Below are 15,554 nucleotides of genomic sequence, written 5' to 3' on the forward strand. Positions count from 1 at the left end.
AGGCATCTATTGTGTTGTAGTTGTGATCAGTGATGGAATAAGTAAGTACTCACGTGTTTTACTTAAGTAAAAGTATCAATACCACAATGTAAAAATACTCTGTTAAAAGTGAAAGTCTTGTATTCAAAATTGGCTTGAGTACCAAAAATAAAAGTACTCATTATGCACAATATATTGAAAATGTTATAAAAATAGCCGATCTGCAAGCTCACAACATGTTGCATTGCGACACACACGCACACGCACACGCACACACACACACACACATGCTAGCCAGGTTCATTTGTATACCTAGAATGCTATGGTATGTATAGTTTCAATGTACAGATTATTTATGTTTTCATATTGTTTAGACTGATGATAGGTTATTGGTTTACCTTGATCCTAGATTGCTATTTCTATGCATTTGATGTATTGCTGCTGCAAATCGCAGGTTGGTCTTTCCAGCTGGACAGGAACAGGAAGTAGAATGTATCTAGAGTGTAGTTTAGTGTTGAGGTAGTCTCGTGTGGCCAGACTGTTGCCTCCCACAATTTTCAAATGCTTCCGGTCTTACATTCGGAGATTGTGGAATAGTTGTCTGGCTACGCGAGACTAGTGTTGAGGCATTCAGCAGACAGACAGCATGAAGACCTCAACTCTCTGTCTCACACTGGGTGAGTACTGACTGTCTCTCTCTCTGTACCTCGAACATAGTTTTTTTCACTTTAGCCATTTAACCCATTAAGACCTGAGGCCGGTTCTAAAAATGGCTCCTAAATCCTAACAGTTTTCAGGAAAACATATGTTTCTCTGTACAGGATTCAATCTCTTGATGATGCAGACTGGACATGCTGAGAAAGATCCTTCTGATCCTGTTCACAACAATGGTAAGAGGCAATAAATTAGCAGTTGATTGGCTTCATAAGTACTTATTGTCTCCACCAGGTCGAAAGGCATGGTGAGAGTATGTTTTGCACCCTGTCCATCCGTCCGTGTGTCCGTCCGTCTGTGTGTCCAACCGTCCGTGTGTCTGTCTGTGAACAGCTAATCTCCGGCACCGTTGGCCGGCTGCTTCGAAACTGTGAACACACACTACTGTACCTGGATGCCAAAGCCGAACTTTTGCTAAGAATTTTTCACATTGGCCTGTTATAGCGCCACCAGGAGGCCGCTTTTTGCAAAACACATTTTTGCACATCACGCAATCGGTACACAGTATCTCTATAGTCATTAAACAAAACAGGTTTTTCATATTTGTCATATTCCATCCTGATTTGCAAAAAATGTCTTCCAAAGTTTGCAGGAGTGCTCAGTTTTTAACAAAATGCATGCAATTCCGTTTTTTATCAGCCTCATGGTGGCGCTATAACAGGCCGATTCGTGTTTTTACCTATAACTGCACCGATCTGTGTAAAACTCTGTATGCGCACTCCCTAGAGGTCAAGGAAAAACCTTTGCCCTGCATTTTTCACATCTGCCTTTTATAGAGCACCGAAGTCTGACGTAATTCACGCATCCTGGGTCCCGTTTTTTCTCCCCCTGAATTCCCATAAACATATACTTATGTTACTTAATATTGCGTCAAATAAGAACTGTGTTCCAAAAATAAAGAAATGATCCCGGCGGATTGACTCATATGGATATGAAGCATGAAGCAACTGACGGTGAGAAAACGCTAATGTTACTTCCGCCGGATTAGTTACATTTTCGCCAGAAACGCACTGTGGTAAATATGAGTGACTTATATCATAAACGATACAGAGCCTCCTCCCTGACAATATCGCGGAGACAGTTTGTTTATTTTTGGACCACAATTCTTATATGAGACGATTCTAAGATGACCCAATGTTATTCTCCATAGAGAAATTACTTTACGACCCAGAGGATGAACGTCAGGACTTCTGTACTCTATAGCGCCACCAGGAGGCCAACTTATGTAAAAAAATATATTTTATTTTACAATTTTTTTATATTATATTACTTCCGATTTTATACACATTTCACTCAAATTGGTACACATGATCTATATAGTCATGTGATCAAGACTGATCTGTTTGATTTTTCATATTCCATCCTGATTGGCTAAGATTCACATCCAAAGTTTGCAGTAGTGGCTTGTTATGAACAAAATGCCGAAAATCATGAACGCAGCATCCGATTGCAGTCAAACTTTGCATGCACATTCACACTATGTTGAGGAACAAATGCCACCCTTTTAGCATTGGCTTGTTATAGCGCCACCAGCAGGTCTAATTTACAAAACACATTTTTGGACCATAATGCCTCAAATCATGAATGCAGTGTCCATTTGCCGTGCAAGGCCTAAGAAGAAATGGCACCCTTTTCACATTGGCCTATTATAGCGCCACAAGAAGGCCACAATAACCTACCTGACCTGGCGGAGACCTGTGCTCCAAGGAGCACTTTCTCTAGTTTAACATTTTGTTAACAATTTTACGAATTAACTCTGTTTAGGTTCAGTTATCCCTCTTTGTTTTTCTTTCTTTTTTTTTTCTTGCTCTCCCTCATGGAGCTACTTGCGGATTATACCAGGGTCAGTCCCACCCTCAAGTGGACACACACTGACCTTTTGCACCTTAATCCCATGTATAATGCACAAACTTTTTTGTCTTTTTTTTCTTTTTTATTGCGCTTTTTTTTCTCTCTCTAAGCACCTTAACGTCTATAAGTATATCGTGCACAGTATTTGCTGCTATGCTCCTTCTAATGTTCTCTTGTTCGATCTCCTTCCCACTTGCCCCCCTCCCCTCTTCTTCTTCTCTCTCCCCACTCTTCTTTCTATGGAACTAACGTTGCGATGGGAATGATGTACAAAAACGAATTTCACCCACTTTTTTACCTTGTAAACCTGTGATGTGACAATAAACCTGATTCTGATTCTGATTCTTTTTATGTTGCTTTCTTTCTATCAATGTAATCTATTCACTCTATTTTCATCTCCCTGTCTTTCATTCTTGATTGTCTTTTGCTTTCTACTTGTATGTTTCTCTGTTTGTGTTTGTGTCTGTTGTCTCTCTCTCTCTCTCTCTAACAGATTATCTTTCTTCTTTTCTCCCTCTCTGCATCATTTCTTTCTCATTCATCTGTCTCTCTCTCTCATTCTGTCTATGTCTCTCAGAACATCTTGTCCTCAGCGTTGAACATAACAGGCTGCAGTTCTTTCGTTCTGATCGTCTGTCTCTCAGCTGTGAGGGGTCTTCAGGCTCTGATGGACGGAGGCTGATGAGGGACAATAAGGGCAAAGCTGAAATATGTCCTACTGACTGGGGGAGAGCAAAGGGGTCTTCCTGCATCATCGAAGGGCCCTTCGTTGCAGACAGCGGAATGTACTGGTGTGAATCTGGAGATGGAAAGAGAAGGAGCAATGCTATCAACATTACTGTGACTGGTGAGGATGAATGGATATAAACGCATATTGTGTGATGAAGAATAGTTCTTCACACACCAAAGGGTTTAAATGTAGTACCTGGTGACAGATATGTGAAATGAAGGCTGATTGAGTATTAATCAATTAATTCCAAGTGTCTGTCACCAGGGAGAACATTTACCCTGTGTTTATCAATGCCATGTTGTTCAGATGATGCTGTGATACTGGAGAGCCCTGCACTTCCTGTGACAGAGGGAAGTGATGTCACTCTGTGCTGCTGGTACATGAACAAGACAACTGGTAAAGACTCCTCCAACCTCCCAGCTGATTTCTATAAAGATGGATCCCTCATCAGGACTGAGTCTACAGGACAGATGACCATCCACAGTGTTTACAAGTCTGATGGAGGATTCTACAAGTGTAGCATCTCTGACCTTGGAGAGTCATCAGAGAGCTGGATGGGTGTGAGAGGTGAGATGAAATAATATTATATTACTCAACAGCTAACATTCACAGGCATGCACACACACACACCAATCAAGCACACACGCACGCAAACACACATTTATTTTTCCTGTTTTATTTTCTACAGCAGTCAACACAAGACACATACAGTATTTATATATGTATGCCTATAGAGTAACAGTTGTTCTATAGGTGAGATTCTACAAGGAAACATTAGTATCTGTCTATCACTCTGTCTACATTTTCATCTATTATCTATCTATTATTTTTGTATTTTTCAGACAGCCAAGCTGGCAGCCATTCCTCTGTTTCACTGCTGTGGATCTGTGTCTGTGTCTGCCTCTTTTCTTTTCTTTTGGTTCTACTGGCAGGAATGCTGATAGGAATAATCTACTCCTGGAGGAGACGAAGTGGTAAAGAGAAATAATCAACACATTTTGAACACTTTCCAAAAGGGTGTCCTTGATGCTGAACTAGTGATTAAATACCTAAATTGTATATTGTAAATGGTTTCTACTGGTTGGTCACATATTACTCAGGAGAGTAATATGTTACTTGCCCAGACTATAGTAATCTTCGCACTTTAATCTTCTTCTAGATAAACTTTATTTTGCCAGGGATCTCCTCCCACAGTTTAGTTTTCCCAATTTAGTGCCATATGTCAAAATGACCAGTCTCACCGGGAATCCTGTGCTTGTATTTTCCTAAGAGATTGGTTACATAGTTTAATTGATATTGATTTATTAGTGCATTAAATGTCCCCATCCACTTTAATGGAAAAATGAAAAAACTCCCATTCAAGTATTTTTTTTCTCAGTTTCAAGACTTGGAGGGTTGGTTCATGATTTAGGCTGAAATTATTAAAAGAAATAATTACACCAGTCAGCCTCATGGTGGTGCTATAACAGCCCCCTTTATGTTTTGGCCTATAACTCTTGAACCATAGGTCGTAGAATAAAAATCGTGTGAAGAGAGTGGTGCCTATCACTGACTTTTACGTGTTTTTACTCATTTTAACATCTTTTATGTATTTTTACTCTTTTTAAGTACTTTTTTACTCATTGTAAGTATTTTTACTCAGTTTAAGTATTTTTACTCAAAAGTGTGTGTGTGTGTGTGTGTGTGTGTGTGTGTGTGTGTGTGTGTGTGTGTGTGCGCGCGTGTGTGTGTTGCACTCCTGTTTGTGTATAATTAGTGTAACTGCTTGCATCTTTGTGTTGCAATCAGCCGCAGCTGTTAAGGTCATGCTCAGGTCATGCTCATACGAGGTCATGCTCAGGTCATGCTCATACGGACACAGAGCTGCTGAGGCCGTGCTCATAGACGGATATCCGCGCAACGTCATCACAGAGCAGAATGCGCAATCTGCGCATGCTCGGGGTAAACGAATTGTTGCGCCGTTCACTCTGTTGTTATGTTCGGGAGTTATATAGCCATAATTCTGCTATTATAGGCATAATAAAAATAATGCTGCTATTATATACAAACAGATCCAACTTCCAACAAATCATTTTTATTGAGTAAACAAGGTATTACAAACTGCATAATTTAATCTACTTTCATTAAACCCGGTGAAGATCATTTCTTTTATGAATGGACATTTGACCAGAGCTGCTGCGGGTAATGGCGCCCTCTATAGGCTTACCCCTCCTCTGCGCGGTCATATCCTCTCAATGTTTACAAACATGAAACCCGTCTATACGGACATACGGACAAAGTCATGTATAGGGAGTGGTTGGCACCACTCAAAAATCTTTTTTTCCCTACATTCCTTGGGTCATGACCCATCTCCCCATATAGGCCACGCCCATTTGCATCAGGATGGATTTTCCGCCATTTTAAATTTTCTTCAAAACACACTTTTAGCTCATCCTCCCATATATTTTGTCCAAATTTCACAAAAATCGGTACACATGATCTCTGGACCCATGCGATAAACATCTTGAAGTTTGATAGTCATTACCGTTCGTCCGTAAATGGCTTCCAAAGTTAGCGTAAGGGGCCCGTTTTACAAAAAAGGCCACAAATCCGAAACGAAACGTTCAGTCAATCCCAAATTTGAATCACATGTCAAGGGTGGTTTACTCAACAAATCCCCAAAAGCATTTCCACTTTGATCCATAGGGGGCACCACAAATGCTCAAAATGTAACCGTTTGATGCAAAAACCTTATGTTGGGGGGATCAATCCTCTCAAAATGAAACGCAAGTTATCTCAGGAGTTATTTGACAATGTAATTGGCGCAGCCTCCCACGGTATTCCTCCCAGCGTATTCCTCGAGTCCTGGCGGCAGCGACCCGCGACTCGCGTTGGCGCAACCACACTCTGCAATTGCGACGCGTCTAGTACTCCTTAAAAAATGAATAATATTATGTTACTTATTACTTGGAATCAAGAGTAATGTATTATATTATATATTATATTACTTTTGCCCCAACCCGCAAAAGAAAAGAAAGAAGAGATGTACAACAACCAAATCTCTTTAGCCAGCTCCTTTTAGAACTGAATCATTTAAAAATAATAATAATAATAATAAGAGTCATGTATGTATGTATGTGTGTGTGTGTGTGTGTGTGTGTGTGTGTGTGTGTGTGTGTGTGTGTGTGTGTGTGTGTGTGTGTGTGTGTGTGTGTGTGTGTGTGTGTGACCACGGCCGAATACATATTCATTTAGGGGTCCTTGACATGAAGTGAACCACTGATCTAGATCACAATCACTGTGCAACTCTCCTTGATACTGTTGATATCCATGTCAGAGCAATTTAAATGTTCAAGATTCATTTTACAATTCAGTTTTTCTTTCTTTCTTTTTACAGGACCATGTTATGTCACGTAAGTACAGTATTACTCGTCTTTTGATAAGCATTTCGGCAATAGATTCCTACTTAATACATAGTATGTCTATAGATTTCAAAAGATTTCTAATTCATTTCTGCAAAATATATATTTTTATTGCAGACCACTTCAGTCTCAAGGAACCAATCAGGCCTCCGCTGGAGACCAGGGGACGAATCAAAGTGGGGATCCTGATGATCTGTACTGCCCACTGCAGCATGGTCAGTTTTTGAACCAATCATGTTGGTCAAGGACAATTCTGACAAGAACAACTAGTTCCAATTTAAATACGACTTAATTTACAACTTCAAATTAAAAATAAACCTTCATTCATTAAACAATGAATGTGCTTTTTGGAAGTATATTAACATCTGTCCATACTTTTTTTCTAAATAGCAGAATTATTTACTAAATTGAAAGCATATGTGAAATAACAACAATAAGCACCACATTAATGTGTACTTTTGTTTACCTTTAGGTGACAGAAGCGTCTATGGAGTAATCGATAACTCTCATGACTACGAAAATGGTACAGTATATACTTTCAAGGTACTTGTTTGGTTTTATTGTAGAATATTAACATTGGGAAGACGTACGTACATAACTATATACTAACCTTGTGAACGTGATATCTCAGAACCGACCTTGAGGGAATTTTATTTGGCACTAATTCAAGGAGTAATTAGTACAGTGTGTTCATTAATTAAGTCTCCATCCACTACATATCGTCTCTGTCGGGTGGAAACCTCATATGTCCAAAACTGTTACTTTTCAGGATTAAAATTCACAAATAGCAAAAGGTGCAGATCTACAAGGTCAAAACACCACGCTTTGTGCCACGTTTTGAGCTTGTAGATCTGCTACTTTCGATTATTTTGTGTGACAAATAGGGCGTTAATTGACAAAAAAAGCTAAAATATGGAGATAAGAGATTTCTTCCCGACAGCAACAATATACTATCCGAGTCTGGACAGACATTGATGTCTGATAAGGACGAGGCATTCAACCACACTGCAGTATTTCTGGAATGAAGAAAGAACAATCTGCTTAGTTTTGATTCCAGCATTTTTATAGGAGGAAGAACTGTGACAAAGTCACTGTTTGTTGTTGTACATGCTACCCAAAATATGTATCAATCATTGTAAAAATAGGACACAACCTAAATCTCTACCAAAGTTTAATTGAGCTATAAGTGTTCTCATACCATATTGTTAGCATCAGACACTCATTAGTAGGACCAGAGTCCAGAATTTAATGGATTTCGAGGGAGATTCCAGTGAGCAAAAATATCTGTGATATGTTGAGATGTAATGAAATTGTAACTTTAATGAATGACACCACTCACAACTGAATGAGATGTGAATACATTTCTTCATATTCCACAGTTAAGGAAAAGCAGTAGATAACATCAATACAGTGTAATGTTCACTGACAGAGTTCCTGTTATAAATGTATACTGTAACTTTGTTTAAACTCCTTAGATACAGTGGTGTCTGACAACCCAAGATGACACATGCGGATAAAGTCAATGGATCTTCACCATTAGTACATACGCACACACACGCACGCACGCACGCACGCACGCACGCACGCACGCACACACACACGCACACACACACACACACACACACACACACACACACACACACACAAAGTCACAGTTTGGACTGATGTAAGAAGTATAGATTCAAACTATAATGTATTGTTGAAGTGATTCGATTCAATCGATTTCTCTTAATCTGGTACAAATGTATATTCATAGATTGGTGAAGCAATAGGAAGCGGCGCTGGTACCGAGCGCAAGGCTTTGGATCCGCCCTTCAAGACCTTCGATAGGGCTGGCTCCTCCAGTTTAGAGTGACAGTGCCACTTATTCAGTCATGCAGTTTCAGTCAGTTTGTCAAGATGAAATTTGCATCAATCTATGTAATATCAAGTACTTTTCTCTTTGCTAATTTTAATTGACTTTAACCATTTTATTAAGCCTGTATCTTACCTGCTGTTTGGCATGCCTACTGTTGTGCTGCTATGACACCTGATTGACCTGAACAGTGGTGGCTTATCCAACGGGCTTGAGGTGCTGAAGCACAGGGCACCAACCCTTGGGGGGGCACCAAACGGCGTGAAGAAAAAAGAAACAGTGAAAAACGGCGAATTTAGAGCGTCCGTTTCTTCTGCGCAGCACCCCCCCCCCCCCCGGTTGACAAAACGGTCCCCACCAAACAGGGACCAAGCACCGGGCACCACGCAGGGTTAATCCGCCCCTGCACCTGAATGACCATGAGTTGGAACGATTCTTAAAAATATATCTTTATCATTTAGTTCTAGTTCTAGTGCTTGGTGTGGACAGGCTGTATGGAAAGTCATGCCGCAATTGGTGGTTAACAATGAGTATGTTCTGTTGTTGCTCTCATGTCTTTATCAATGCTGTATATGTATGAGTTGTTGTGAACATTTTAAATAGTTCTCATGGTTTTATGTCTCCAGGAGTCAGTCGTGTCTCTATTTTCAGGGCTGTAAGCTGCTCACTGTGGTCAAACCACCTACTGGGTTCACATGTCCATCTATACACACACAGCATCACATTCACCTCTATTTCAGGAGAGATAATCTGTTGTTTAGTTTTTTTTTGTGTCCTGCTCTGTTCTGTTCACACGTTTGAGAATGACATTTACAAGAACAGTGAAGGTGAAAAAAGATGCTATGTGGTTCAACACAAAGACACAAAGTACAAGTGGTCTGAGGTATTGATTAGAGAGATGACAATTAAAATCTTAATAAAAAATAAACAATGTGTACAAACAATGTTAAAACAATATATATAATTCTGTATCATAAAGGAGGTCATGAGGTTCAGAGAACCTGGGTAACACTCAGTGGAAATAAATATTATGAGTGGAAGAGATCATCTGTTAATAGCCGATCTACAAGCTCACAACATGTTGCATTGCGACGTGTTGTGAGCTTGTAGATCGGCTATTTTCAAATAGCAGAAGTGTACAGTCCAAAGTGGTTAAGTATGTTTTGTAATAATCAGAATCTATAGTAACAAGTAACTTAATTTTTCAAATAATTGTAGTGGAGTAAAAAGTACAATATTTGCCTCTGAGGTGTAGTGGAGTAGAAGTTAAAGTATTGAAAATTGGGAATACTCCAGTAACGTAAAAAAAAAGAATCAAAATTTGACCTAAGTACAGTACTTCAGTACATGTACTTAGTTACTTTACACCACTGGTTGTAATGACGGTGAGCCTGGGTCCATATACCAAGTCTCAGTTGTTGCTTGAGCAAGCTGTCTAATATTTGTTCTGTTCCACGTGCATGTAAAACGAGAACAAACTAGAAAAAGTGCTCCTCGGAGCACAGGTCTCCGCCAGGTCAGGTAGGCTACTGTGGCCTCCTGGTGGCGCTATAATAGGCCAACGTGAAAAGGGTGCCATTTCTTCTTAGGCCTTGCACGACAATCGGACACTGACTGCATTCATGATTTGAGGCATTTTGTCAAAAACATGTGTTTTGCTGAATTAGACCTGTTGGTGGCGCTATAACAGGCCAATGTTAAAAGGGTGGCATTTGTTCCTCAACATAGTGTGAATGTGCGTGCAAAGTTTGAGCGCAATTGGACGGTGCGTTCATGATTTGCAGAATTTTGTTCAAAACAAGCCAATAATGCAAACTTTAGATGTCAATCTTAGCCAATCAGTATGGAGTATGAAAAATCAAACACATCCGTCGTGATCACATGACTATAGAGATCATGTGTACCGATTTGCGTGAAATTTGGATACAATTGGAAGGAGTAGTATAAAAAAATATGTTTTACACAAGTCGGCCTCCTGGTGGCGCTATAAAAGGCAGATGTGAAAAATGCAGGGCAAAGGTTTTTCCTTGACCTCTAGGGAGTGTGCATACAAAGTTTTACACAGATCGGTGCAATTATAGGTAAAAACACGAATCGGCCTGTTATAGCGCCACCATGAGGCTGATTTAAAAATGTTCAAATGGTAGTTCTTCCTCGGCCTAATGGGAATGTGCTTGCAAAATTTCTCGGAAAGTGCATGCTGTGTTCATGATTTGAGGCATTTTGTTCAAAACGGAGCACTCCTGCAAACTTTGGAAGACATTTTTAGCCAATCAGGATGGAATATGAGAAATCTGAAAGACCCGTTTCGTTTAATGACTGTAGAGATACTGTGTACCGATTTGTGGGATTTTTGGACAAAATCTGTAGGAGTACTGTCAAAAAATGTGTTTTGCACAAATCGGCCTCCTGGTGGCGCTATAACAGGCCCCTGTGAAAAATTTGGGGCAGAGGTTCTGCTCTGGTATCCAGGGACTGTGTGTGCACAGTTTGGCTGCGAGCAAGCCAACGGTGCCGGAGATTAGCTGTACACAGACAGATCGAATGACGGACGGACACACGGACACACGGACGGACGGACAGGGGGTAAAACATACTCTCTCGCCATGCCTTTCGGCCTGGCGGAGACAACAAGTCTGCTGGTCAGGTAGGCCTACAGTAGGTTTATAAAGGTGTAGGACAGGAAGGTCTGTTCTTGAACCTCAGCTAATAGCTCACATAATTGAATTGTGGAGGCCTTGGGTATACATGTAACTCAACAGTGATCTCTGGTGGTAACATGTAAAACTTACAGTTCCTTCTTATCAAGAATCAAGACAAATAAGATGAAATAAAAGGTAGAAATAAGGTTAAACAATACAGGCAAGACCCGCAGTCCAAACATTCTGTAAAATGAACTTTAGCAGCAAATAACCGCATTGTGGGGATGTGCAGTGGGTAATGTGTAGATTGATATGGGCCTAAACTCAAAGATGTTTGTTTTGTTTTTATTTTGTTTTGACTTTATGTTTATCAATTTCAGTTACAGTAGTTTGAATTCGTTTTTTAAAGTGAGTTTGCAAGTTTTTTTATTTTGTGAAAATGCTCTGTTTTATGTTTTTTTTTTTTTTTTTTAAGTTTTAGTGTAGTTTTAGTTTTAAGTAATACTTTGTCTGGGTCAAGAGGTCAGAAAAAAACTCTTGTGTAATTAAAAATCGCACCCTGTGTGAAGGAAGCGGTGCCTTTGGTGAGTGGCCTCCTGGTGGCGCTATAATAGGGCGGGGCGGGGCTTCAGCAATTAATGCTCGTCCCTATTGGTGGTCTAAGTCCACATACCAAATTTGGACTTGGTGGCATGCTGCAAACTGGAGTTATAGCTGTTTAAAGCCAGTGGCCTCCTGGTGGCGCTATAATAGGGTGGGGCGGGGCTTCAGCAGTCAATGCTCGTCCCTACTGGTGGTCTAAGTCCACATACCAAATTTGGACTTGCTGGCATGCTGCGAACTGGAGTTATAGCTGTTTAAAGCCCGTGCTCAAACGGACATCCGGGCTCAAACGGACAAACGGACATCCGGGCTCAAACGGACAAACGGACATACGGACGGACATAGTCAAGTGTAGAGCGGCTGGCACCGCTAAAAAAAGCATATAAAAAGGTAGGCCTATTCACAGTTAAACTAATGGGAGATCAAATATAAAACCAACATGCTATGCTACTATGCTAAAATACTACAGTATGCTTTTGACCTCCACTTGCTCCCAGTCAAGCACAGAATACATTTCGAAAATACTAATCACCACCTTCAAGGCCCTCAACAACCAGGCTTCCTCTCTGAACTCCTCCAACGCCACGTCCCCTCCCGCTCCCTCAGGTCTGGTGATGCCATGCAACCTCCTGGACTTCTCCAAGACAACGGCGGTCGCGCCCACCCTATGGAACTCACTCCCAGCTCACATCAAAGCTACCTTTACTCGCCTCTATAAATGCAGTGCATACATTCTATGTATTATTATTATTATTATTATCGAATAAACTGACAAAGTTTTGTAAGCACACAATAGTTTCAGTTTTTTTTCTTTCTTTCTTTTTTTTGTAAAACCTTGTTTCTCTTTTTTATTTCAGACACACACGCACACGCACACACACACACACACACACACACACACACACACACACACACACACACACACACACACACACACACACACACACACAACCACACACACAACCACACACACGCTAGCCAGGTTCATTTGTAGACCTAGAATCTTATAGTATGTACAGTTTCAATGTACAGATTATTTATGCTTTGATATTGTTTAGACTGATGATACTGTAGGTTATTGGTTTACCTTGATCCTAGATTGCTATTTCTATGCATTTGATGTATTACCTTGTATTTACCTGCTTATTGTAAATCGCTCTGGATTAAGAGTGTCTGCTAAATGTCTAAATTGTAAATTGTAAATTGTATTGGTGACAGGTTGGTCTTTCCAGCTGGACAGGAACAGGAAGTAGAATGTATCTAGAGTGTAGTTTAGTGTTGAGGTATAGTCTCGCGTGGCCAGACTGTTGCCTCCCATAATTTTCAAATGCTTCCGGTCTTACAGTACATTCGGAGATTGTGGAATAGTTGTCTGGCTACGCGAGACTAGTGTTGAGACACACAGTGTACTGTTCACTGACAGAGTTCCTGTTTTAAATGTACATTGTAACTTTGTTTAAACTCCTTAGATACACAGTGGTCTAGGACAACCCATGACACATGCGGATAAAGTCAATGGATCTTCACATGCAAGAGCCATGTTCTCTCTATCTCACACACGCACACAGACGCACGCACGCACGCACGCACGCACGCACGCACGCACGCACGCACGCACACACACACACACACACACACACAATTCCATTCCATTCCATTCCATTCCATTCCATTCCATGCAATTCAATTCAATTCAATTCAATTCAATTCAATTCAATTCAATTCAATTCAATTCAATTCAAGTGTCAAAGTTGTCTCAAGACACTTTGCTGCTGTTGCTCTCATGTCTTTATTAATGTATAAACTGTATATTTATGAATTGTTGTAAATAGTTCACATGGTTTTCTGTCTCCAGGAGTCAGTCGTGTCTCTATTTTCAGGGCTGTAAGCTGATCACTGTGGTCAAACCACCTGCTGGGTTCACATGTCCATCTATACACACACAGCATCACATTCACCTCTATTTCAGGAGAGATAATCTGTTGTTTAGTTTTTTTTTTGTGTCTTGCTCTGTTCTGTTCACACGTTTGAGAATGACATTTACAAGAACATTGAAGGTGAATGTTTTTAAATAGAGGCTATGTGGTTCAATGTAGACACAAAGTGCAAGTGGTCTGAGGTATTGATTAGAGAGATGACAATTAAAATCTTAATAAAAATAAACAATGTGTACAAACAATAAAACAATGATTAAACAATATAATTCTGTTTCATAATAGAGGTCCTGAGGTTCAGAGAGCCTGGGTAACACTCAGTGAAAATAAATATGATGAGATGTCTTCTGCATCTGGGTGTAGTAGATGTGTGGAGCCAGGTTGATTAAGGTCAGACAAGCTGGATAAGGCATCTATTGTAGTTGTGATCAGTGATGGACTTAAGTAAAAGTATGAATACCACAATGTAAAAATACTCTGTTACAAGTAAAAGTCCTTTATTCGAAACTACTTTTTTAATTTTGAGTGTGTTTTCTCATATAGCTGAAGGTTGCATCATGTTGCTAACCTTTTGTCAGCAATTAAAATAGCTTACAAAGTACTTACAATACCAGATTTGTTTTATAATGGTATTTTCTTTATAAAAATGTTGTCAATGTCATGTCAAGTTGTATGGGTAGGTTGGTAGGTTGAGCTTGTCAGAACTGTAGGGGGCGCCAAATCATAAACCAGAAACAACTACTGTACATCAACAATAAACAATAATTTACATTGCACTGTGCTTGTGTCATTTTATTTATTCATTGTTTTTTAATGTGTGCCTTGTTTAGGTTGTATGTACGCACCCTGAGTCTGACAATAAAGTTGAACTGATTATGACGTCACATTATTTTGACATATCGTTGTAAATCAACAATAGACACTAATGAATAGTGTTTCAATCTTAATCTCAATCTTAATTGTGTGTTGTGTAATTCAGTAGTTCTCAAATATTTGCATGTCAAGGACCCCAAAACTGATACGTATTTGACAGACAGAGTTCAGTTTGTGTTCTTCTGTCAGCATTGAAACTTCCACCCATTCAGAATCCCAGAGTCACCCATGGTTCTCTGAACCTCAACATAACTCAATACTATGAAAGGTGCTGTGTACAAAGTGTTTATTTTTATTGAGATGCAAATGTCATCAAATGTAAGATACCACAGACCCTGTTTGTATAACTTGTGCTTTGGGTCTATATTGAACCACAAACAGTAGTATCTTTTTAAAAACATTCACCATCTCTGTTTTTGTACATGTCATCCTCAAACGTGCACAAACAGAACAGCGCAAGGCACAGTTGTTTGACAATGGCAACTATAAAGTACAGCTATAGTCTCTCCTGAAATAGATGTAAAATGATGATGCAGTGTGTGTTTGTTTGTTTGTTTGTTTGTGCGTGCGTGCGTGCGTGCGTGCGTGCGTGCGTGCGTGCGTGCGTGCGTGCGTGGACAGAGCAGGTGGTTTAGAGAGAGCAGAAATAGAGAGCTGACTGACACCTGGAAACAGAAAACCATGAGAACTATTTAAAATGACCATACAGTAGGTGAGAGTAGGAAATGACTTCACACGTTCCTCCACGGTGGAGGAACGTGTGTGTGAATCCACGTCATCAGTCTGGCAATGACAGGCTAGTTGTAGCCTACATCTTTTCACAGTGATAACATGGTTCATTGGAATATACACAAATATTCAACTATCAACACAACAACACACTATCCGGTATAGAAAGCATGGATGAAGCCCAGCTCACATCCTTTAACCAAAGGTCTTCCTCACTCTCCTTCTGTCAGGACTCTTTCATGA

General features: G+C 40.1%; 1 protein-coding gene across 1 annotated transcript in view; it reads left to right on the forward strand.

The window, feature by feature from the left end:
• LOC311034445 (sialoadhesin-like) overlaps positions 1-13,028 on the forward strand; it is a gene marked incomplete at its 3' end in the record, with an annotated part of 20,003 nt that extends 6,975 nt beyond the window's left edge. The window contains exons 8-13 of the mRNA XM_084042325.1: positions 801-869; positions 3,122-3,391; positions 3,581-3,841; positions 5,063-5,175; positions 12,273-12,381; positions 12,994-13,028. Coding sequence (XP_083898451.1) covers positions 801-869; positions 3,122-3,391; positions 3,581-3,841; positions 5,063-5,175; positions 12,273-12,381; positions 12,994-13,028 — 857 coding nt within the window. The remainder of the gene's footprint in view (positions 1-800; positions 870-3,121; positions 3,392-3,580; positions 3,842-5,062; positions 5,176-12,272; positions 12,382-12,993) is intronic.
• Between the last annotated feature and the right edge of the window lie 2,526 nt (positions 13,029-15,554).

The sequence above is a fragment of the Gymnoscopelus microlampas genome (genome assembly GCF_963454915.1).
Source record: "Gymnoscopelus microlampas genome assembly, chromosome: 19".
Taxonomy (NCBI): Eukaryota; Metazoa; Chordata; class Actinopteri; order Myctophiformes; family Myctophidae; genus Gymnoscopelus; species Gymnoscopelus microlampas.